Source organism: Spea bombifrons, chromosome 9, assembly GCF_027358695.1.
Source record: "Spea bombifrons isolate aSpeBom1 chromosome 9, aSpeBom1.2.pri, whole genome shotgun sequence".
In the NCBI taxonomy this organism is placed as follows: domain Eukaryota; kingdom Metazoa; phylum Chordata; class Amphibia; order Anura; family Pelobatidae; genus Spea; species Spea bombifrons.
Genome location: NC_071095.1, coordinates 32,095,107 through 32,119,036, shown reverse-complemented (window position 1 = coordinate 32,119,036; position 23,930 = coordinate 32,095,107). Strand labels below are relative to the sequence as shown.

Here is a 23,930-nt window from a genome sequence, read left to right as displayed (position 1 = left end):
ATTGGCCCCCCTACTTTGGTCCCTGGCCCCCCATGTGCCCCCCCTAAATATGAAAGCTGGAGACGCCACTGGGCCAGACCTAGAGATTCCAAGAAGCCCCTCTCCGATCCCGGAACAAAATCCGGATTACCAGCTATAGGAGTCAGCGGAGACGGAGAAGAGGAGATGGTCCCTACAATCCGCCTCCGGCGCCAAACCCCCAAGGAGGCACACACAAAGGGGTTTGAACAGAGGACGGGCTGGAGAGCACCAGGGCGAAGCCCAATGATAGATGATAAGGGAAATGACAAGGAGGCCTGCTCCATCTCGATCCATATCTTAGGGGCAGGGTGAAATCTCCACTCGAGTAGGCAAAGCAGGTGGGCAGCGCAATAGTAGTGAAAGAAATCAGGAAGGGAGAGACCACCCCTGTCCTTTGGACGCGTGAGCACCGTATACCGAAGCTTGGGGAGCTTCCCCCTCCAAACATAACGAATGATAAGAGTGCGGAGCTCAGAGAAGAAACATCTAAGGACACAGATCGGTAAGGTCTGAATGAGGTACAGCACCCTCGTGAGAATATTCATCTTGATTACGTTTACCCTACCAAGCCACGACACGTGAGGGAGAGCCCAGCGTTGCAAGTATCCCCAATATTTAAGGCTTAGGCTGGTGGTTTTTTGAATGATTTTTGCTGGGTATGTGCTGAATTATAGATTTTTTAAATTTATTTTACACATGCTCTCTCGCTCTCGCTCTCTCTCTCTCTCTCTCTCTCTATATATATAAATATTGAATATACTTTTATACTGTGAATTACCCAGCGCCTCCACCTTTCACCAGTAGCACTGTTTGTTTTCCTCAATCAAACAATAAACGTAAATAAAAAAAATAAAGTGATATTGTGCGCTTCAGTGATATCACCAACAGAATATACACAAACTTTGATTTCACTTACCATACTAACATCACTAAACCACTCCCTAATCTGATAGGTATCATTTTTTTTAAAGAAATAACATATTGTTGACAGAGAAGACCCCTGCTTTAACTACCTATTACATTTGTTATGTCTAGTAACCACCCTGGGGAATACATGACACGGGGTACTGCAATTAACCAGTACCAGAGGTGCGGCACACCTCTTCTGCGGCTTCTTCTCAGGGAAGGTGGAGACCCCCCTCCACCTCGCAGCCGCCACAGCAGCAGCCGTGCAGTAGAGGGAGACCTCGTTCCTCCTCTCTGCGGCAGCCGGATCCTAAAGCAGCAGCGGATGATTCTCTATGGAGAATATCACTTGTGGACAACTCCAGAACTACAAGTCTTTATAAAGGAAGTTTACACCATACATAAGATGGCTGCGGGCCCTGACAACAGGAAGTGACCTTTCGTACTGTAATTTTGGTGGAAAATCCGAATTTCTTGCCTAATCCTTCCAGTTCATATTTAAACTCTTCAGTAACGGGTGGACCTTGCCCTCTGATGGTCGCCTATGTCCCATAGTGCGCGTTATCCTCTCTTAGTCTTTACGTGTTTTTACCCCGCCTTGTTTATTGTTCGTGCTGATTCTCTGGAATCCTAACCTCAGCTACCTATCCGCTGACCCTGATTCCTGGTATCCTGACCTCGGCTTGTTCTGACTACGATTTGGTAACGCTTGCGGTTCTGCCTGACTCCGATGTCTCCCACTTTAGTGTGCATGAGTTCCAGCCAGTCTTTTTATAATTGGTATAGTTACACTTCGTTGAAAACCTTATACGCATATTCCACTTTACCTATGAAAACCCAAGACAGGTTAAGCTATCCATAAACTCCTAATTTAATAAAAAAAATTTGCATCACATGATATAATAGTAAAAATGCAAAAACACCCAACAAAACCTAAAGGCATAAATACATCCCCAATTATGACACTTTTTTGTTTTAACTCTGATAATGTTGAGTGTGGGGATTACAGTTCAGATGACCCACATCATCACTGGCTAAAGGCCATGAGAATTATGACTGAGTGTTGAGAGGCGGCAAAGCGGGAGTCTCAATGGAAGTCTGTGTCAACGGTGTTTGGCCACATAATGCATGGTTGCACGTTTCCAGCCTACTTGTAAAGTATTTTTTATTGTTTGTAGTGGCTAGGGGTTTCTGACACAACTGTTAGCCTTGCCTTTTCCTTACAAGCAGAAATCCATGCAGCTTCCACTCTGACTGCAGCAAGTTACTACATAAGGGGCTTCTGGCTGGCAGGTCCTGTTACATACTTGTTATGTATCATGTAGAATAGAGCTAGAATACATTCACATGACAAACACGTAGCCATCTGAAAACATTTTCTGAAAATTAGAATGGGGGGGCTATTTTCTTCAACTGTGGTGCCTGTGAACTAGGTTCCAAATCCCCATGTGATTGCAGTTGTTCCAAAACTTCCTAAAAATAATTTTAGAATTTCGAGCAAACCATGGAGGAAGCTGTGATCGCCTTACATTTGCATGCCCTCGCCTAAAACTCACAAACAACTTTACTCTAGCAAACAACTTACATTAGTGAACCTGAGTTGTTTTGAGTATTTGCATGAAATTACACTTGTCCTCAGACAAGTCTGGTCAAATTATTCCTTGACATGATTGTGAATACACCCCTATAATGTTTGTCTGCTACATTGGGTTTAGACAATAGGGCAACAAATATTAAAACTCTTTAAAAACAGTAGGGCTGCAACTAACGATTATTTTCATATATAATCTTTTCGATTAATCAGATAAAAAATATGCAAATTTTCCATTTAAAATAATTTAATGAACAAACAGCAGAATAAAAAATTGACATTAACATGTGTCATTGTATCTCATTATCATAATGGCATTTCTCGAAACACTTTCCTATTTCTGGCGGCTAGCACTTTCACTGGAGCTTCTACGACGGAGCACCGGAAGGTCATTTGAGGCAGGTGCTCAATCATAGAAGCTCCAACAGAAGTGGAGGACAGTAGCGGTGGATCTGTGCACAGACGCCCACCAGCTGCCAGAGAGGAAGATCCAGGACACCTGCAGCACTACGGGGGTCCGCCTCTCTGGCAGCCGGCGACACGCGTAGACAACCTCCGCTGGGGCTTATGTTTTTTTAAGAGCAAATGCTCTGAAAGAAACCCCAGCGGAATTGCCGGCAGCATCGGAGGTTGTCTACGCGCACCACGCGGACATCCACCGGCTGCAACAAAGGAGGATCCAGGTCCCCCGCATCGCTGCGCGGGGTCTGGATCTTGGTGTTATAGTCCGAACCATATTTGAGGTCTGATTACATGACGAGGGGTATTTTTCAGAGCAGGTGCTCTTAAAAAACCCTTATCTTATATTCGATAAAATCGATAATGACAATTGTCATTATGAATTATTATCGATACTTGCTGCAGCCCTAAAAAGCAGTATGTGAAACCTAGAATTGTTTGAAAACACAAAACTCAATGTTAATTAAAGTTGTTTTAATTTGATAGGTGTAATTCGAAAACGGTGAGCTTTTGACTTTTAAATATAAAAAAACAACAACACAGGTGTCCTCTTAAGTAATCAACTTTCATTCCAAATTTCCTGAGGGTAGCCTGTATTTCCGAAGGCCCTTCTTCTTCTTAAGGATGAAAATTATCCATTGGTGACATTCACGAGTGACTACTACCGCGTACAAGCCAAACACACTGTTCCTTCCTACATCCACGTGTCTGCCCCTGACTTCCGGGAAATTCACTACCATATACTACAAATCCCGGCAATCCCTGCGAGGGTTACGCTTGCGCAAGAACTTTACTAAGCTTACAGAGGCTGATGGGGGATGTAGTCACTCCGTATGGACTGTTTAGTTGACTTGCATTGTACCTTAGTAGTCCCTGAACATCGTTTCCCAGCGTTCTCTTTGCTTCCTCGGTCAGAGGTTAAGGGTTTGGCTAATGATACCGAGCTGTGCAAAGTCACGTGTGGCTTCCGTTGATCTGTTTTCCTAGGCACAGTGAAGATCTACCCCTTTCTGTTGTGTGTTATTTCGGCTTGGTTTTCCAGCGCGGCTTTGTTTTTTTTTTATTTTCTTTAATTTTTAAATCAGATTTAACATAATTCAGTTCTCATTTGATCTTCCTTCTAAATATAAGACACTCCACCTCCTGTCGTTGTATGAAAGCATGAGCGATAACGATGACATCGAGGTTGAAAGCGACGTGAGTCTTCATCTTGTTTCATTTTGTGTTGTGGGTCGGTTTCATTGGGGTGAAGGGTTTTCTAAGGTGATTCGGTACGTTGGCTTGGGGGGGGGCGGTGTATTTAATAGTTCACTATAAATGGAAAAAAAGGAAATATTCTTTTTGGTTCAACGGAGTAGTGGGCGGGTAGTGTCATTATTGACGTTTAAGGATATGATTAAGTGCAACAAAAAAGGCTCATCTTGAAAGTCGTGTCTTTTCATAGCTATAGATTTTGAAAATCCATTTGAAGTCCTGTATATTCTTAATATAAATATAAAAAACTGCAGTTATTACAGTGTTAGGATCAAATAAGATAATTCAGCTGAGGGTATACTAAAGCCTTTGAAATATCTACTATTGAACTGTCAGAGCAACTGGAATGTTTGGGTCAAACTTGGAGAAACTCTGTTAGCTGTGGGTTTTTGATGAAGTGTGACATAAAACACACACACACACAATATTCGCTTCTGCGATCAGTATTTTTAAATCCGGTGGTTTGATCTATGTATTTAGGTATATGTGTCTAAAATGTGATCATGGCCTGAACTTGTAGTAAAGAAACCTGGTTCGATCGCCCGTGTAATATATTCTTGGTAAATCAGATCTTTGTGGTGTTGATATAAGAATATATTTTCTTTCCCCCCCCCCTCCAAATTTTACAGACTAAAATTCAGGGTGCAGCTGCCCCCCTTTCTGTCATATTGCGTGCAAACTTCACCTATGATTTGGGAACCTAACTTTCGATTTAATCTACTTGGTCAGCAGCAGGTGTAATTGTAAATACTGTGCTTTTATGGCACATGCAACCAACACTATAAAAGATCCTACAAATCTTGCCATTGTTTTTGTGAATTAGCTATTGACCAGTTATTTACTCGAAGCCCATGTACGAGTTTGTATCTTCTAGGCTCTGGACATTCTGCATTTTTTTTATAACTGTGTCTGTAAATCTTTCCTAAGTAATTACAGTGAGTTACACCCATTCGGTGCCAGGGTATTTTCTCACTTTTATTCATCTGCCAGGATCAGTTTTGAGTGTTTAGCTTCCTTTTTTATATTCCTGTAAACTGTCTTCAGAAAACAAATTAAAATGAATAACCAAAGTCAGCTTTTTAAGAGAAATCATTCTGTATTCACTTTTTGCATTGTAACAGGGGTTCCAACGAACATAAAAACTAGAATTTGCTAATTTTCCTAATATATATTGCTTTTTTTTAGTTAAAACTGATAAATGGATGTGTGTGGTGTGTCAAACAAAGGTTTTGCTCAATAAAGCACCAGTACAATACACATTTTGTAATATTAGACAACCTAAATCATAAACGCCTGACATTTATTGGAACCGTGAATCAAGGTGCACCTGTCATTAGCTAGCAAGTGTATGGGTAAAATGTTATGCATCATCTTAAATCCCACCACTGTCGCTGTTATCTTTGGTGGCATATAAATGAAAACTACAAACATGGCTGCTGTGGTGCAGGCACGCGCACTCCTAATACTCCCCACTCTATTGCAATGGTGCACATGCCATAAACAGAAGGCAGTCGGGGAGCGTGTACAGGTGGATGTGTGTGTATATCCACACACACACGATAGGACATTGTATATGTAATGTGTAATATATTGACTGTGGACCCTATCGTCCATCCGTTTTAAGTAGTGTACAGATTCTCACAGAATGTAGTTGCTGTCTAATAATTGAGCTGGGTGAGCTTTAGTTTTCAAAACTAATGAAAAAGCATATAATAAAACAGATATTATACTCTCAGTATTATGAACATAACATAAAACAACTGGGGTATCAATAAGAGAAGAAAAAGACTGGGAATAACCACCAAGTGGTTAATACTAATCTGATTTAACATACACAATATGAAAAGTGTGTTTTTCAACAAAACTTTTTAAAAGTCCAAGTCAATATGCCAATAAAATGGCAGTGATCTCAAATATAGGAGATGGTTGACCAATGCCTCTTCATCTTTTTTTTTTAAATGTTTAATGACTTTTGCATAGCAAGAGGCTCCACATTCCCAACCACGATAGCCGGAGGCCCAAACGTTTTTTAGTCTAAAAGACCTTTAAAGGTCTATATCCCACTTAAAGAAGATTTTCCTTTATGGCAGTGGTCTATCAATCCCTTCTTCTGTGTCAAATAAGATGTATGAGTTTTCCTAGCAAATAAGGCAAAAGTTTATAGAAATAATACTTTCAGGGAACTGCTAGTGTAGTGCTGTGTAGTGAATGTAGTGTAGGTATGGCAGAAAAAGAGCATCATCTAGTATAGAAAGCACAAAAGGTAGGATGTTCTTGTTTGAATAAATGGAGTGAGTTACAGCATTCAGTGAACAGGAATACATCTTTACAAACTGTCACAGCCAGGCACCTGTTTCTTAATCACCATGTCATGATTTCACCTCTGGCATTCAAATCAGCATCTGTATTGTTTTTTTCTCCTCCTTTCTGCCTGTTATTGTGGGGACTTTTTGGATGATAGACCTATTGTGACTGATAATGTCCATGACCGTTTGTGTTTGCATTAGTGTCACACTTCCTGTATGGGTTGTGGAACAGCTACTTGGTACTTGATCTACATGACCTCCCATGTTTGGCAGGTGATTCAAGAGTATTGGCATCCTCCGGTGCAAAAATCTTCTAATTGTATGATTAGTTATGAGTCCGTTGGGCAGCTGCCTTACATGATCCCTAATTGTGAGGGCTACGTACATCTACCATTTTACTGTGCATTTGCCTGTGCAAGAAGCTCATTTTGACTCTAGGTTTGCTTTCTAAATCCAGAAAATCACAAGCCCTAAACCCCAAGATTAAGAGTGTGCTGGAGCTGGTATGTACAGTGCCCACAGTTAGAAGGGCAGAGAATGTGCACTTTATTGGTTGTCAACCATCCCATTTACAGTAGGCATGGCTGGGATGTCTACTCCCATTCCTAGCTAAATGACACAGTCAGAGACCTTCCTATCAGTAAATCCGTCTTTGATCCCTTAGGTGTCAAACACTCCAGGTTAAGTCCAAAAGTGATGCTTTGGCTTCAGTGACAGAAAACTGACAAGGATCTAGCCATGGAGTAGTATGTGAATATCTAGGCAACTACAGGCCGGTCACTATTTCTAGCCTTCTTTATAAAGACGGTTTTAAGTGTTACAATTCAGTTTGATCCTGTATTTACCCAATTTACCATTTGTATGAGACCACTTTTATATAGGTAGCGGTCCATTTTATGTATGTGACTTTTTTGTATCCCAGATGAAAGCAGTACAATCGTTTTGAAGGGATATCTCTAGTGGATTCGATATGTTAAGGCAGTGGTGTTTACAAAAGATCCGGGGCTAGCGGCCACAGCAGATTTTATAATTTGAAGTCGGCTTTGGGAGTGGTCGCTGCGCACACTACACATTTTTTGTATTGTCCTGATTATAGGCATACATGTTTCCTCCTAACTTTAATCTTTAAATTAAGGCTGCAGCCTAAAATCAGAGCTTAGATATTTACCTCTCCTGTGTTGCGTGCAGTCCATCATTAATGCGGTCCCCTGATAAACGTGCAACCTCCACTTCCTCTTACCATCTGCTGCATTTCCACAGCTGGTAAGGTGGTAGTAGCCTCCTACCTTACGTTAGAAACAAAAGGTTCCCTCCTTAATTCATGATGCACCCTTAGAGCGTGCATCATAAATTAAGGGGAAACTAAAGGCTATAAGGTATTATTTTGTAGCCCCACACTTTATAGCCTTAATAGCCTTTATAGCCACACTTTATAGCCTTAATTTATGATGCACTCTGAAGGTGGAGTGTGAATTAAGGTGGGCCTATCAAGTATTGAGCTACAATAAATTATATCCTTTTTATGCTCCTGTCCTTAATTCATCATGCATTTTCTAAGCTACAACATGAATTAAAGTGGTACCTTAAAAGGCTACACGTAGGCTTTTGTATTGTAGCCTCATACTTAATAGCTGTTTTTAGGTTCCCGCCTTAATTCATTATGCATCCTTAGCTGGTAGGGGCTTAATTCAAGATGAATATTGGGGGGCCTTAAAACCCCTATCAAGTATTATAGCCCTATATTTTATAGTCATTTTAAGACTTTTAATGATCCACCCTTAGTTTGAGAGCCCATCAAAAAGGGATGGGATCCCCTAAAGTTGCTTCAAGAATGTAGGTGGCAATCACACAAATTATTCCTTATCACTTTATTTATGTCCCATATATCATAGCTTTTTCAATGTATTTTAGATTTCATATATAGTAATCATCCATTCAACCTTACTACAATGACAGGGGGCATCCTTGGTTTCTTCAGTGTGATCATCATGACAGGGAGGGGGATTCAAAAAGGATGCATTAAGAATGGGAGAAGGGACTTTAGAGGAGGACATGCCTCATTTGACTCAGTGATGTCCCCCCTGATCTACCCAGTAGTGATGCACCTCTTACTGTAGTACCCAAGGGATGCTTCTGTTGCCCAAGTTGTGTATGAGGCCCCAAATTCTTGCAGGTGGTATAGCTGCCCATTCATCATGGCAAAATGCTTTGGTCGTCTTGCATCAACTGCGCATTTGAGATCTCCTCAGATTGGCTTGATGATATTAAGGTCAGCGGACTGTGATGGCCGCTCCAGAACCTTCACCTTTTTCTGCTGTAACCACTTAAGGGTCATCTTGGCCTTGTGCTTAGAGTCATTGTTGTGCTGGAAAGTCCAAGAGCGTCCCATGCAAAGCTTTTGTGCGGAAGAATGCATATTCTCTGCCAGTATTTTCTGATACCATCCTGCATTCATCTTGCCATCTATTTTCACAAGATTCCCTGTGCCTTTAGAGTCCCCCAAACCCATCTGTGAGCTGCCTCCATGCTTCACAGTGGGGATGGTATTCTTTTCGCCATAGGCCTTGTTGACCCCTCTCCATAGTGCTAATGGTTGTGATGTGCCAGAAGCTGTGAGGCGTGTCAAGGTGGCATTGGGCATATTGTAACCAGGCTTTTTTTTGTAGCATTGGCACAGCAAAGGCTTCTTTCTGGCAACTCGACCATGCAGCTATTTTTTTTTTCCCAAGTATTGTGCTCCTTGAAACAATCACACTGTCTTTTTTTCCAGAGCAGCCTGTATTTCTCCTGAAGTTACCTGTTGGTTTTTCTTTGTATCCTAAACAATTCTTCTGACAGTTGTGGCTGAAATCTTTCTTGGTCTACCTGACATTAGCTTGGTATCAAGAGATTAACCTTTAATTGGCATTTAACTTGTGTGTGTCACCATGTAACACGGCCGAACATTGAAGGGTATATAAACTTTTGATCGGGCCCTTTGGGTGATATCTGTTATCATTTGTTAAAAAAGAGCCAAACCACTATGTGATCACAAATGGTCTCATATGAGCACAACTGTATCTCAAATTTTATGCACTTTTCATCTTCCCCACTATCCTTGTCTTTCTTTCTTTCTCTCTCTCATCCTATTTCTCTCAATTGTACAGTGCTACGGAATTTGATGGCGCTGTATAAAACAATAATAGTAATAAAGTCTCCTTATTTTTTTGGCTTCCCTTTGTCCCCGTTAGCTCCTCCTTTTCATTATATGTGCAAGCAGCCTCGCTTTAGCCGTGGGATCATGTGACCTTTATTTAATCATGCTCTGTTCCTGCCTCCCTGGGCCAGTCCAAAATTTTAGATCGGTCAGTGTTAAAAGATAAACTTTGCTTTGTTCGTGTAGACACAAGATAAACGTAGAAAATATGTTCACGTTCACACACCCTTAACATCATACAGGCTTTTTTTCTTTTCTTTTTATATTGTTGCTTCGTTATATATTGCAAAAAACCGCACTTCTTGGAGAGTGTTATGAAGGCTTTGCATTAGCTGCACCAGATTCAGGCGTATGATGTGTTTTTATTGTTTACAGGCAGACAAAAGAGCTCATCACAATGCACTGGAGCGTAAGAGGAGAGATCACATCAAAGACAGCTTCCACAGTCTGAGAGACTCTGTACCTTCACTGCAAGGTGAAAAGGTAGGTCCGCTGTCATAAAACGTGCTCCCCCCTGTCACCTCTGCCATTTACTTTGCTACTGTCCTTATATTTAGTATTCATTTTTGTTCCTGTATAGCTTTCACTTTTCCTGTAGTTTAGTATACTTATTAGAGCGACGTTACCCCTTTGTGACTATATGGACTTACCTGTATGTCCATGAAAGGTAAGGCAATGTGTCTGTTTGGATGCACCAGTAGATTCGTTAAAAAATACAGAGGCGGGCTCTAATGGACAGCAAATCTGGCCTGTTCTCTTCAGGGGACTATGGCCAGAAGAGTCACAGAAATAGCACTTATTAACCCCTTTGTGACAAGGGCTGTTTTAACATTTCTGCGGTGCTCGTGTTTAGCTGTACTTTCTTTTTATTATAAATTGTTTTGCTAATCACATTGTGATTGTGGCCTCCATTCTCCATTGACTTGCATGGTTGAGTGCAGTACCTGTATTCAACCTGCAAGGAAAGCCAGAGTTCTCAGGAGGGTCTGGAGAGACCCTCTTGTCACGGACAGGGCTATCGGCCGAGCCGCGACGTGGGAGTACGGGCGTAACAAGGGGCAAACGCCAACCAGACTTCCGGCGCGTTTGGTCACTTTCCCCGCAGGGCACCAAGCAACCACCACCAACCCCAACCAGTCACCCCAAAACTCCCAGTGTAAAACACGCTGCCACCACCAAGAACTTTAAAACCGGGCGTCTTAGGTTACCCAAAAACAATTAGACTGCGATAACTACACAATCCCCAAACTGATATCTATATAGTTAACCGCTTAGTAACGTGACTTATATGTATACAAAAGGCTATCTCTAGGCTGAGTTCGATTAGAGAACAAAGACAGAACTGATTAAAAATGTTTAATCTGAGCATAAAATGGGTCACAGGGCTGTTATACAAAAATGCATATAAAAAGAGACATAGACTAAAATAGTACAAGTACAAAACAGTAGAAAATAAAAGGGATAAAACAGAGTATCATACCATACTTCCTTGGAGCCTTGATGTTGTCTCTGTGATGGTAAAAACAGGCTCTCTCCCATTACCAATTGCCCACCTTTTTATCCCCCCCCCAAGACCGCCCTTTTCCTGTTACCTGAGCAAGGGGATGGGAGTAGGGGGTTCAGAACTATGACCTTCTGAAGGCGGGGTTATATCTTCTCAACTTTGGGCTGAGATCACAAAATATGTAATATGACGCTGGCTGAGCTTGGCATAATTATGACACCAGGATCATCATAATTCTCTGGTCCTAGTGATCATTTTCATACCAAACTCCACACCTGTATCAGTTGGCACAAGGACACTTTCGCATGACACTTGCTATGGACATGCCTGCATGGCGTGTTTGGTCTCCCTGAAACCAGCACATCACAGGCATAAGGATGCAATGTATGATGGGGCCCAAAAGTTATGTACTCATCATATTTTGGACATTATGCATTTATTAATTTTACCCTGTGTCCATTGATACCCTGTCTCCACACCCCAGTGAGATGTTGCCAGGATGTCTGGCCTTTCACTCTTCCACAGGAATCCCTTCCTGTCCAAGGTGACAATACCCAGCATGGGGTAATCAAGTTTTATTTTGGGTTCTGGCTCCAAAAGGAAAGGTGTGAACAAATGTTACTGGACCTAGCATCAGTCAAATCCCTTAACCCATTCAGTGCCAAGCTCCAGTTACTCATGCCATGGCATGACACCTCCCCCTTTAAGATGGTGGACAGAGGGATTCAGCTACAGGCTAATAAATCTGTCCAACATTAACCCTCTATTCCCCCCTGACGAGACAGGCCATCTGCATTTCCATGTAGGCTGCCTTTTTTGTGTTGAACCGAGAAATTATACTGTTGTAGTATAAGACTCCAGCGAAGCAGCTTGCCATTGTTACCTGACACCCTGTCTAGCCAATGTAACGGGTTGTGATCGGTTATGACAGTAAAATCTCGACCATACAGGTATGGCTGCAATTTCTGCAAAGCCCATACCACAGCTAGACACTCCTTCTCTATTACTGCATAGGCCACTTCCCTTGGTAACAGCTTCCTACTAAGATAAAGTATTGGGTGTTCTTCTCCTTTGGAGTTTACCTGACTGAGCACAGCTCCCAGCCCAAAATTAGAAGCATCTGTCTGTACCACAAACCTCCTACTAAAATCAGGGGCCTGGAGGACTGGAGAGTTAGATAATGCTGTCTTTAGGGCAATGAAAGCCTTTTCACAGTCCTCAGTCCATGTAATTTGCTTTGATACCCTCTTCTTAGTCAAGTCTGTGAGGGGTTTGGCTATCTCACTGTAGTCTGGGACAAATCTGCGATAATACCCTGCTGTCCCCAAAAATGACATGACCTGTTTCTTAGTCTTAGGGACTGGCCAGGCCGTAATGGACTCCACCTTACTGGGTTCAGGGCGTATGGACCCCCCGCCTACTCTGTGTCCCAGGTACTGCACCTCTGTCATGCCTATCTGACACTTTTCTGGTTTTATGGTGAGCCCTGCCCCTCTTATTTTCTCTACCACCTTGCGCAAATGAACCAGGTGCTCCTCCCAGGTTTTGCTGAATACAGCAATGTCATCTAAGTATGCCACAGCATATTCCTCGTGGCCTTCCAACAACTGATTAACCAACCGCTGAAAAGTGGCTGGGGCATTTTTCATCCCAAAAGGCATCACGCTAAACTCATACAACCCAAAGGGAGTAATAAAAGCCGACCGCTCCTGGGCTACTGGGGTCATAGGGATTTGCCAGTACCCTCGGCTCAAGTCCATGATAGTTAAATATTGGGCACCTGCTAGCTGATCAAGCAGTTCATCTATCCTGGGCATGGGGTAAGCATCAAAGGTGGTCACTGCATTTAACCTTCTGTAATCTACACAAAACCTGGTGGATTTATCTTTCTTAGGAACCAGCACTACAGGGGAAGCCCAGGGGCTTTTTGACTTCCTAATTACCCCCAGCCCTAACATGTCTTCAATCTCCTTCTGGATGTGGGCCTTTACCTCTGGGGATACCCGGTAGGGTACCTGTCTTAGGGGTGTTTGGTCCCCAGTGTCTACATGGTGGGTGGCTAGTGTGGTTCGTCCTGGCTTCCCGGTAAATGTGTCACCAAAGCAGCTTAACATCTGATTTAGCTGCCTCTTCTGTTCAACGGAGAGCTCTGGATTGATCTTTGCATCCTGTAGGGATCCTTCACCTTTGGCTTCCTGTACCAGGTCCAGCAAAGGATCATTACCTAGTTCTTCCTCTGGTGCAGTGCATACACTGAGTACCAAGTTCTCTGGGTCATAATAGGCCTTTAACATGTTAATATGGTACTGCCTCTGCCTCTCACCTTTCTCATCAAGGGCTACTACATAGGTGGTGGGGTCTAAACGCTGTAAAATGAGGAAAGGGCCATCCCAGGCCGCCTGCAACTTATTTTGCCTGATGGGGTTCAGAACCATTACCTTTTGTCCCACCTCGTAGACCCGGTCCCGAGCAGTGCGATCATACCAATATTTCTGCCTAGACTGCGCTGCTGTCAGATTATCGTGTACTAGCCCGGTCAATGTCTGCATCCTGTCTCTAAACTTTAGAACATATTCCACTACAGAAGTCTCTGGGGTATGTAGCTTCCCTTCCCATTCTTCCCTAACTAAATCTAGGGGTCCCCGCACTCTACGACCATACAGTAATTCAAAGGGTGAGAAACCTGTGGACTCCTGTGGTACCTCCCTGTAAGCAAATAGCAAATGGGGTAAATACTTCTCCCAGTCCCGGCCCTGTGATTCTACAAACGTTTTGAGCATCTGTTTCAGGGTCCCGTTAAACCTCTCACAGAGACCATTTGTTTGGGGATGGTATGGGCTTGCTACCAAGTGCTGTACATTTACTTTCTTACAGAGACTTTGCATCAGGTTAGACATAAACTGCGGACCTTGATCAGTGAGCATTTCTTTAGGGAAACCCACCCTGCAAAATATACTGAGCAAAGCATCAGCTACCTTATCTGCCCTGACCGAGGATAAGGCGATGGCCTCAGGGTACCGAGTGGCATAGTCCACCACGGTAAGAATATATTGTTTCCCTGTGCTGCTGGGTATAGCTAACGGTCCCACAATATCTACGGCCACTCGTTCAAAAGGTACAGTTATGATGGGCAGGGGCACTAGGGGAACACGAGTAACATCTCCAGATTTACCCACTCTTTGACAAACATGACAAGACCGGCAGTAATTCGCAACTGCAGTGCCCATACCAGGCCAGTAGAAATTGTGGGCCAACCTGGATTTTGTCTTGGCCACCCCCAGATGTCCGGCCAAGGGCGTTTCATGGGCTAACCTCAGCAGCTCGCTCCTGAACTGCATAGGAACAACTAGCTGCCTTTCTCCCTCCCTGGGTCCCCGCTTGTCAATGGGTAGGGACTGCCAGTATAAAATATTGTTATCCCAAAATACCCGGTGCCTATCCGTGTCAACAACTGGTTGTTCAGCGCGATATCTCAAATCTTCTAGGGAGGGGTCACTGTGCAGAGCTTCCAGGAAATCCTTATTGCCTTCTCCCCACTTTGCTGCACCATGGAGTACAGCTCCCTCTGGTAGAGCCTCAAGGGGTGGGGTCCCCCCTCCCTCTGCTCGCAGGTCAGACAGATCAACCCTTCCATCACCATCCTCCTCGTTGGCTAACACTGCAGCCCTGGCGCTCTGCTGACGTGTTACCACTGCTACTAGTGGTACACATCCCTGGCGCTCGCACTCCTCCTCCCCCTTACTCACAGACATCCCAGTCTTACAGAATTTTGACCCGGGCACATCACCCTCGTCCATATTCCTTTCCAGTTGCACACAAAACCCTCTCCCTAACCCGTCTCCACTAGGTTCGGTCATTTTGAATTCATTGTATGCACGTTTTACAACACACCCCATCTCATACGTGGAAGGCATTACTGGTTCTGTTATAGGTAGGGATTTATCTATCTCCGGCTCTCCCTCCCAGCGACCACATTTCACAGTGTCCCCCAAAGTTTCACACAGTACCTTAGGTGAAGCAGGGCTGTCAGTTATCCCTTCCGACTCGCAAGCAGTGTCCTCTGGAGCATAGTGACAGAGCATCCGGCCCAAATCATTCCCCAACAGAACATTAACAGGGATATCCTCTGAAACACCCACTTCCCGCAAACCTTTCCCCGCACCCCAATCCAGGTACACACGTGCCATGGGCACAGCAGGGCGCACACCCCCAATTCCTTTGATGGACATGGTTCTTCCAGGGATTATGTCCTCCGTATTCACCACTTCAGGGCGCACCAAGGTGAATGAAGCTCCAGAATCTCTCAGTCCCATGGTCACCCGGTCACCCACAGTTACACTCTGCAGGTTATCCTCCTTTCTCCCCACAGGCCCACCCACAAGCAAAACTGATGGTGCCCCTTCAGGGGCACTCCCACCCCCACGAGCAGGTTGGGGTGGATTTCTAGAAGGGCAATTAAAGCTCATATGCCCAATCTGGTTGCATTGAAAACAACGGCGGGCATGTGACCCACTAGACATAGCCCTTACCCCATTGGCAGTTGGTGGTGAAGTCCTCACTGCTGATCTTGTTGACGATGATGGAACTGTAGCCCCTCTCCAGGTGGAAGTACCAGCTGACACAACTCCACGTCTAGATGCACGAATGTCGGCGTAGTCATCTGCCAGCTCTGCAGCATCCCTAGCTGTTTTCGGCTTTCTTTCCAAAATCCATTCTCGTACATCAGGGCTCCGGGTCTGTAAGAACTGTTCTAGGACCATTAAGTCATTAACAGCTTCATAGGTAGTAACTTGTACTCCAGTTACCCATTGCTTGTACGCGGTTTCCAATTGTGCAACATATAGAATGCAGCTGGATGACGCACTCTGCTGCATGCTCCTAAACTTTTTCCTATAAGCCTCAGGAGTAAGGTTAAAAGTTTTTTGCAAGGCAGATTTGATTGCCTCATAATCGTTATCAGTCTCTGAGGGAAGGGACACAAACACATCCAAGGCTTTTCCTTTCAGTTGTGGGGTTAAATATCTCCCCCACTGGTCTGAGGGTAGTTGGTGCTGCCTGCACACTTTTTCAAAACTTTTTAGGAACACATCCAAATCAGCCCCTTCTTCCAGGGAGGGAAAATCATCCTTGCGGAGCCTCCGTGTGCTGGGATCTGATGCATTACTGTTCAGTGAGGACTGAACAGTGTACTGCAGCTTGGCCATTTCCAGCTCATGTCTCCTTTGTGCCTCTCTTTCTGCCTGCCGTTCCGCAGCTTCTCTTTCTGCCTGCCGTTCCGCCGCTTCTCTTTCTACCTGCCTTTCCGCAGCTTCTCTTTCTGCAGCTTGCTGTTGAATCATCACCTGCATGGCCTCCCGAGGATTTGAAGCCATTAGTTGCCGAAATAAATCCGTTGTGCAAACGTCCATAGCACCTTGAGGGGTACAACCACTGGGCATTCCAACAAGTAGCGCTCCTGCAGTAGTAGGGAGCTCTGTAACGCTTTCGATGTCCGTCTCTGGCTCTACAGTGTGCCTGTCGGTCTCCATAAGGTCAGCAATAAGTTGTTCCTTGCTCTTGCCAAAAGTTTGTAAATTCCTTGCTTGGCACATCAATTCCAGGGCCTCTTTGCGTTGTTTCCGATAGGCCTCCATATTCGGAAATGGTATAGAGAAAGAAAAACAAGAGTAGGGAGGGGAAACTGTTTTGTACTTTGTATGTCTTTTTAAATCAGCACTGAGCTCTGTCTTTGGAAATTACACAAAAAGGTATGCAATTTCTTCTAGTGCTTCAGGCGAATCCAGTCAGCACTAAAAACCTCTAAAAGATATATCTATATATCTATCTATCTATCAATATATCTATCAATATATCTATCTATCCCACCGCTGCCACCAGTTTGTCACGGACAGGGCTATCGGCCGAGCCGCGACGTGGGAGTACGGGCGTAACAAGGGGCAAACGCCAACCAGACTTCCGGCGCGTTTGGTCACTTTCCCCGCAGGGCACCAAGCAACCACCACCAACCCCAACCAGTCACCCCAAAACTCCCAGTGTAAAACACGCTGCCACCACCAAGAACTTTAAAACCGGGCGTCTTAGGTTACCCAAAAACAATTAGACTGCGATAACTACACAATCCCCAAACTGATATCTATATAGTTAACCGCTTAGTAACGTGACTTATATGTATACAAAAGGCTATCTCTAGGCTGAGTTCGATTAGAGAACAAAGACAGAACTGATTAAAAATGTTTAATCTGAGCATAAAATGGGTCACAGGGCTGTTATACAAAAATGCATATAAAAAGAGACATAGACTAAAATAGTACAAGTACAAAACAGTAGAAAATAAAAGGGATAAAACAGAGTATCATACCATACTTCCTTGGAGCCTTGATGTTGTCTCTGTGATGGTAAAAACAGGCTCTCTCCCATTACCAATTGCCCACCTTTTTATCCCCCCCCCAAGACCGCCCTTTTCCTGTTACCTGAGCAAGGGGATGGGAGTAGGGGGTTCAGAACTATGACCTTCTGAAGGCGGGGTTATATCTTCTCAACTTTGGGCTGAGATCACAAAATATGTAATATGACGCTGGCTGAGCTTGGCATAATTATGACACCAGGATCATCATAATTCTCTGGTCCTAGTGATCATTTTCATACCAAACTCCACACCTGTATCAGTTGGCACAAGGACACTTTCGCATGACACTTGCTATGGACATGCCTGCATGGCGTGTTTGGTCTCCCTGAAACCAGCACATCACAGGCATAAGGATGCAATGTATGATGGGGCCCAAAAGTTATGTACTCATCATATTTTGGACATTATGCATTTATTAATTTTACCCTGTGTCCATTGATACCCTGTCTCCACACCCCAGTGAGATGTTGCCAGGATGTCTGGCCTTTCACTCTTCCACAGGAATCCCTTCCTGTCCAAGGTGACAATACCCAGCATGGGGTAATCAAGTTTTATTTTGGGTTCTGGCTCCAAAAGGAAAGGTGTGAACAAATGTTACTGGACCTAGCATCAGTCAAATCCCTTAACCCATTCAGTGCCAAGCTCCAGTTACTCATGCCATGGCATGACACCTCTTGTTCGTGGCTAAATCGCTCTAAAAAGCGTTCACAACCGCCACTGCGAAGAGGTCACCCCGTATTCTGGGGTGGGTGTTCGATGTCGCTGAATGCCTCGTTATCGAGGCATTTCAGCTACACCATTGAACGTGCGTCCACCGCCTAGCAGACGTTGACGGACCGGGACATAGCATTTCACACTTTGTGTTAAGAAAAAAAAAAAAAAAAAAAAAAAAGGTTAACAATAAAGAAAGAATTGCTGGTCTGTTACATATAAATTTAAAAGCCAGCATTCTTTATTTTCGTGTTTTTAATAAGATGTTTTCTTTCTAAGGCATCAAGAGCTCAAATACTGGACAAAGCTACAGAGTACATTCAGTATATGAGGAGGAAAAATCATACACACCAGCAAGATATCGATGACCTGAAAAGACAGAATGCTTTATTAGAACAACAAGGTGATTAGATGTGTGATTGTCTCACATTGTATTGTGCTAATGGCAGTAGGTATCTTAATACTGCCCTCCAGTGGCGTTGCTACAGAGGGCAAGGGGGGGCAATAGGTTATTCCTTGACCCCCCCCCCGAATTTGGAACCACCCAACGGATTGCCTAGAACAGTCCCTGGACGCGGAGGAGAGAGAGGGGCGTCTAGCAACCGCTCGGGCCTCCTCAGTCTCCTCCACGAGGCCTCGACCTCTGGTGCCGGCGTTTCATGCTGAGCGCCGGTATATGACTTCATATCCGGCGCCCAGCAGTGAAGAGCAGTGAAGCAGCGGGCGCCGTGGCAGAGCAGGAAGACGGAGGCCTCGTTCTCCGGCCGCAGGTGAATGAACTAGAAAGGGGGAGAGGGGTTAGAAAGTGATAAGGGAGGCAGAAGGGGTAGAAAGAGATGAGGGAGTGGGGGTAGAAAGTGATGAGGGAGGGAGTGAGGGTACATAGTGAGAAAGTGGGTGGTAAGAATATTGAAGTAAAGTGTGAATGATTGAGATGCATTGTCTGAATGAGGGAGAGCATGAGTTAATATATGGATGAATTGTCTGAATGAGGGAGAGCATGAGTTAATCTGTGGATGAGTTGTCTGAATGAGGGAGAGCATGAGTTCATGTGTGGATGAATTGTCTGAATGAGGGAGAGCATGAGTTAATGTGTGGATGAATTGTCTGAATGATAATTGTGGAAGGGCAAAGATGGCACTAGCAGGATGTTTGAGCCTTGGGGACCAAGATGGCACAGGCAGCGTGTATATGAGACAAAGATGGCACAGGCCAGCTGTTTGGGGACAAAGTTGACTTGTGCTGGGCTATTTGGGGACAAAGATGGCAAATCGTATGTGTGTTATCTGGGTGCTGGCCAGGTTCTATGTGGGCAGTGTGGATGCCAGGGCTGACTTTGGGGTGTGCAACCTGTGATCTATGCCTGTAATTTAGGGGGTTTTAAATATACCTTTTTAATGCCGTGTTTTTATGTGAATTCCAATTGATCTGTACCTGCAAAGCTGGGTTTGTGTGTTTATTCTGTAGATCCATACTTGCTTTGCTATGTTTCCATACATTATTTATGTATACTTGCAAATGCAGGGTTTGTATGTCTTGTTCAGTTGATTAATACCTGCAGTGCTGTTTCCATGTATTTATTTGATCTAACCCTGCAATGCTACGTTTCATATATTATTATTGTATACCTGCAAATACAGGATTTGTATATCTGATTCTGTTTATTTGATATATAGTGCTGAGATCACAAGTGAATTTCAATTGATCTATACATGCAAAGCTGGGTTTGTGTGTTAATGTGTTGATCTATACCTGCTATCGGCAGCAGGGTCTTATATTGATATATATATTGGCAACTGGGGCTAATATTAATATATATGGGCAGCAGGGGCTAATATATACATATATCGGCAGCAGGATCTAATATTAGGCCCTGAAATCATTTAGTGGAAAAGTTAAGGTAATACTTATTTCAAGGATTAGTCGTACTAAATTGTGGCTTCAGACTTCCCATGTTGAATGATCAAGTATTGTATTGTCCAATAACAAAAGTATCATTCCATAGCACATTACGGCAATATATATATATATATCTATATATATTATATATATAATATATATATATCTATATATATTATATATATATATATATATATTATATATATATATATATATATATATATATATATATATACTGCTATTTTCAGTGACTACATGATTAAATTGCAATGCAGAGGTGCCTTATATCCCTTTGCTATTACCGTATTTGCTCAATTGTAAGACGACCCCTATATGCTACTCTGCCTCCCTGACATGCCTTTTAACCCCCCTATTTGCCACTCTGCCCCAGATATGCCTTATACACCCATATATGCCACTCTGCCTCCCTGGCATGCATTTTTAACCCCTATATGCCACTCTGCCTCCCTGATATGACTTTTAACCCCCTATATGCCACTCTGCATCCAAAAACCATTGAACCCCCCATGCACTAGACTCTCTGGTGTCTAGTGCAATGCAGACCTCCGCTGCTGCTGGCCAGTACTTCCGCCGGGGAAGACTGGGCGCCGACATAACATGACCAGTGCTCAACCATAAAGGCCCTGGTGGAAGTGCTGGCAGCAGCGGAGGTTGTCTGTGCGCACAGACAATCTCTGCTGCCGGCACTTCCGCCGGGGCTTCTATGGTGGAGAACCGGAAGGTCATGTGATGCCGGTGCTCCGTCATAGAAGCTCCAGAGGAAGTGCCGGCAGCAGAGGAGGTTATCTGTGCGCATCGCACAGACCTCCGCCGGCTGCCAGAGAGGAGGACCCAGGTCCCCTGCAGCGCTTGTAGTCAGACCTCTGTTTGAGGTCTGGTTAGAAGATGACCTCGAATATAAGACAAGGGGTATTTTTCAGAGCATTTGCTCTGGGGGAAAAAAACCTAGTCTTATGATCAAGCAAATATGGTATTCAAAATCTTTTTTTTTTTTTCCTTTTGTTTTGTGGTGGTATATACCATCCCTTCTTTACTTTGGAATAGATATATAATGTAATTATTTAGGCCATTCTTATTTTTTGTGTGATTTTAAATAGGTTTTTATTAAGTAATCATTCCGTGACATTATTATTTCACTTCTCCTTATTGTTCACTTTATTCACTAAAGTTTCTGAAAGTTATTACCTGAGTTTGTAGCGAGTCTTAAAAGCTTTATAGAGATGCTTGCCTCCTTTAGTGGTCCTTGAGATCCTTTTTTTTTTTTTTTACTTTTACTTTTGTTGTGCATACTAGAATGTAACTGTACTGACATTCTTGTTGTTTTCTTTTGGTTTTTGCCATGGACAGTTCGTGCACTGGAGAAAGCAAGATCAAGCTCTCAGCTGCAGACCAACTACTCTTCCTCTGACAGCAGCCTCTACACAAATCCCAAGGGCAGCACCATTTCTGCCTTTGATGGTGGTTCTGACTCTAGTTCTGAATCAGAGCCCGAGGAACCCCAAAGCAGAAAGAAGCTACGAATGGAAGCAAGCTAAGGATCCAGCAATAAACAAACATCCTGTACCAAGTTTGACTTATTCACCCACAACATAGTTCAAAATTAGACCCTTTCCATCAGCTTTAAGAACTTCTGTTAGTTTACAGTTTCACTAGGCTCATGGACTGAATATTTTTTGTTGACTTACTCACACCCCATTTTCCACTTCTTATTTAACATAACGGCAATATCATCTTAAATCAGTAGAAGTACAAAAAAGAGAAATTCTGTGCAAGTTGCTTGCTATACCCCAGCACCTATGACTACAGTTTAGCTGCTCTATGGATAGTAACAAGCACAGTGAATGATGCGGGTTATGGAAGCCTGTATAGAAAAAAAAAAAACATCATGCAGTTGCACATGTTTATTGCTTTTTTGTAATACTTCTAACTGAATTTCAGTTTGAAAAATTAACTGTGCCACAAGAGGTTTCAAAAAGGTACATAGTTGGTGCTTTACTTTGATGTGAACCTTTGGGCTCAAATCTACATGTATCTATTATAACATTATAATTTTACATTCCCACTTGCTTTAAATTATATTTTGAATTAATCCTTATGTGAGATGTGAAAGATTCCATGAGGAAATTTGTTTTTCTTCTTCATTCATGCATTCAGTTGACATGCTCATAAAATAGTGTGTGCAACATGTAATAAAAGGTCCCCCACAGCCTTTTCGTACACCGAGATGATGTAGCTACATGTTGCAGCAGTCACATTATCATAATCTGACTGCCTACTTATCGAGTTGGCTGTGATTTGACAGATTTGTAATCTTCTTTTTTTTTTGTTTTTTGTCAATTGTATGTACTTGCCAAATGAAATTTGCCCTCAACTACAAAAACCAGCAACCTTCTTCAAAATGCAGTTTTCAAGAATCCAATAATTTAAATGCTATTAGTGTGGTAAACAGAAAAATAACTTGACTTTCCTCTTGTACAGGAAAGGAATTAGTGGATTAAGTAGAGCATTGTTGTCTTTAATAATACTTGCGTACTGTTATTTTCACAATGTATACTGTGTTGTCTTGTTAGATGGAAACTGGAATGTTCAAAGCAGATATGTTTCTCCACACAAAAGGCATTTGGACTGAGCTTAGCTTGGCACATTTTTTTTTAAATATATATATGGAATGCTTTAGATCTTAACCTAAGGCTACTTATGACACAACAGCTGTTTGCTTCTTTTAAACCTCTTCTCTATGCTTCATTAAAAAAGGGAGCCATCTTAATTCAGATACTCTGCTAGTCTCTTTCAATCAATGTGGCTTTTCAAATGGATACTCAAATTTTTACATTTATATATTAGTAAAACAAACCAGATGTGAAAAAAAGCTTGATGCACATATTATAGCGATATGCTTGTAATTTATTATTTTTCTTCTTGAGTGGGGGAGTATACCTTTTGTCTTAATAGAGAAGCAAACTTAATATTGTGTGAAATGGTTTTCTAATGGATTGCAGGGTGTTTTCCAAGATACAATCAGGGTCGCATTCATGGGTGGATTAATTAAAAAAAGGATTTGCACAACATGACAACAAATTAACTACTATTTATACCATTTCTCGTTGTTACAGAGGAAAATGCAGCTAATCACAAGATTTTTATTTTCTATTAATCTTAATATAACCAACAAATATTTAATTATTTTTATTCTCATTTCTACCCACTGGAGACCATGGCTATATTGTACAGCCCAACAGACATATCAAAGTTACTAGTCACCTTTACTATAAAACTATAAATAAAGACTTATTTTATCCTTGTAATGTGGTCTAATCTTGTATCCGATTTTTGGTAAGCTGATAGTAGAAATATAAATTAATTTTGGAGCAAGAATCTCTTCGTAGATATAAAATAGACACGGTGAGCATTATGGCTTATTTTATGCATTTGGTCAGTCTTTTTTTTTTATCCTCAAGCTGGTTAACATGCTATCTGTAATGTATGTCTTTCCTTGTTATGAACTGAGTTAAAAGTACCCCGCTCCCACCAACCTTGATGTCTATTTTTTTTTTTCCTACGTATCTGAGAGAGAGATACATATATCTAGATAGGGAGTTGGATGAAGGGGAGAGTAGAAGTGACAGAGGGGCTTATTCACAAAAGAAGTTTGCAAA

General features: G+C 42.8%; 1 protein-coding gene across 1 annotated transcript; it reads left to right on the top strand.

Annotated features, from left to right (window-relative positions):
* Positions 1-4,029: 4,029 nt before the first annotated feature.
* Positions 4,030-23,579, top strand: MAX (MYC associated factor X). Its single transcript, XM_053475542.1, has 4 exons — positions 4,030-4,174; positions 10,109-10,216; positions 18,634-18,757; positions 21,622-23,579. The coding sequence occupies exons 1-4, from the start codon at positions 4,139-4,141 to the stop codon at positions 21,807-21,809; spliced, it is 456 nt and encodes a 151-aa protein (XP_053331517.1). The 5' UTR covers positions 4,030-4,138; the 3' UTR covers positions 21,810-23,579.
* The last annotated feature ends 351 nt before the right edge of the window (positions 23,580-23,930 follow it).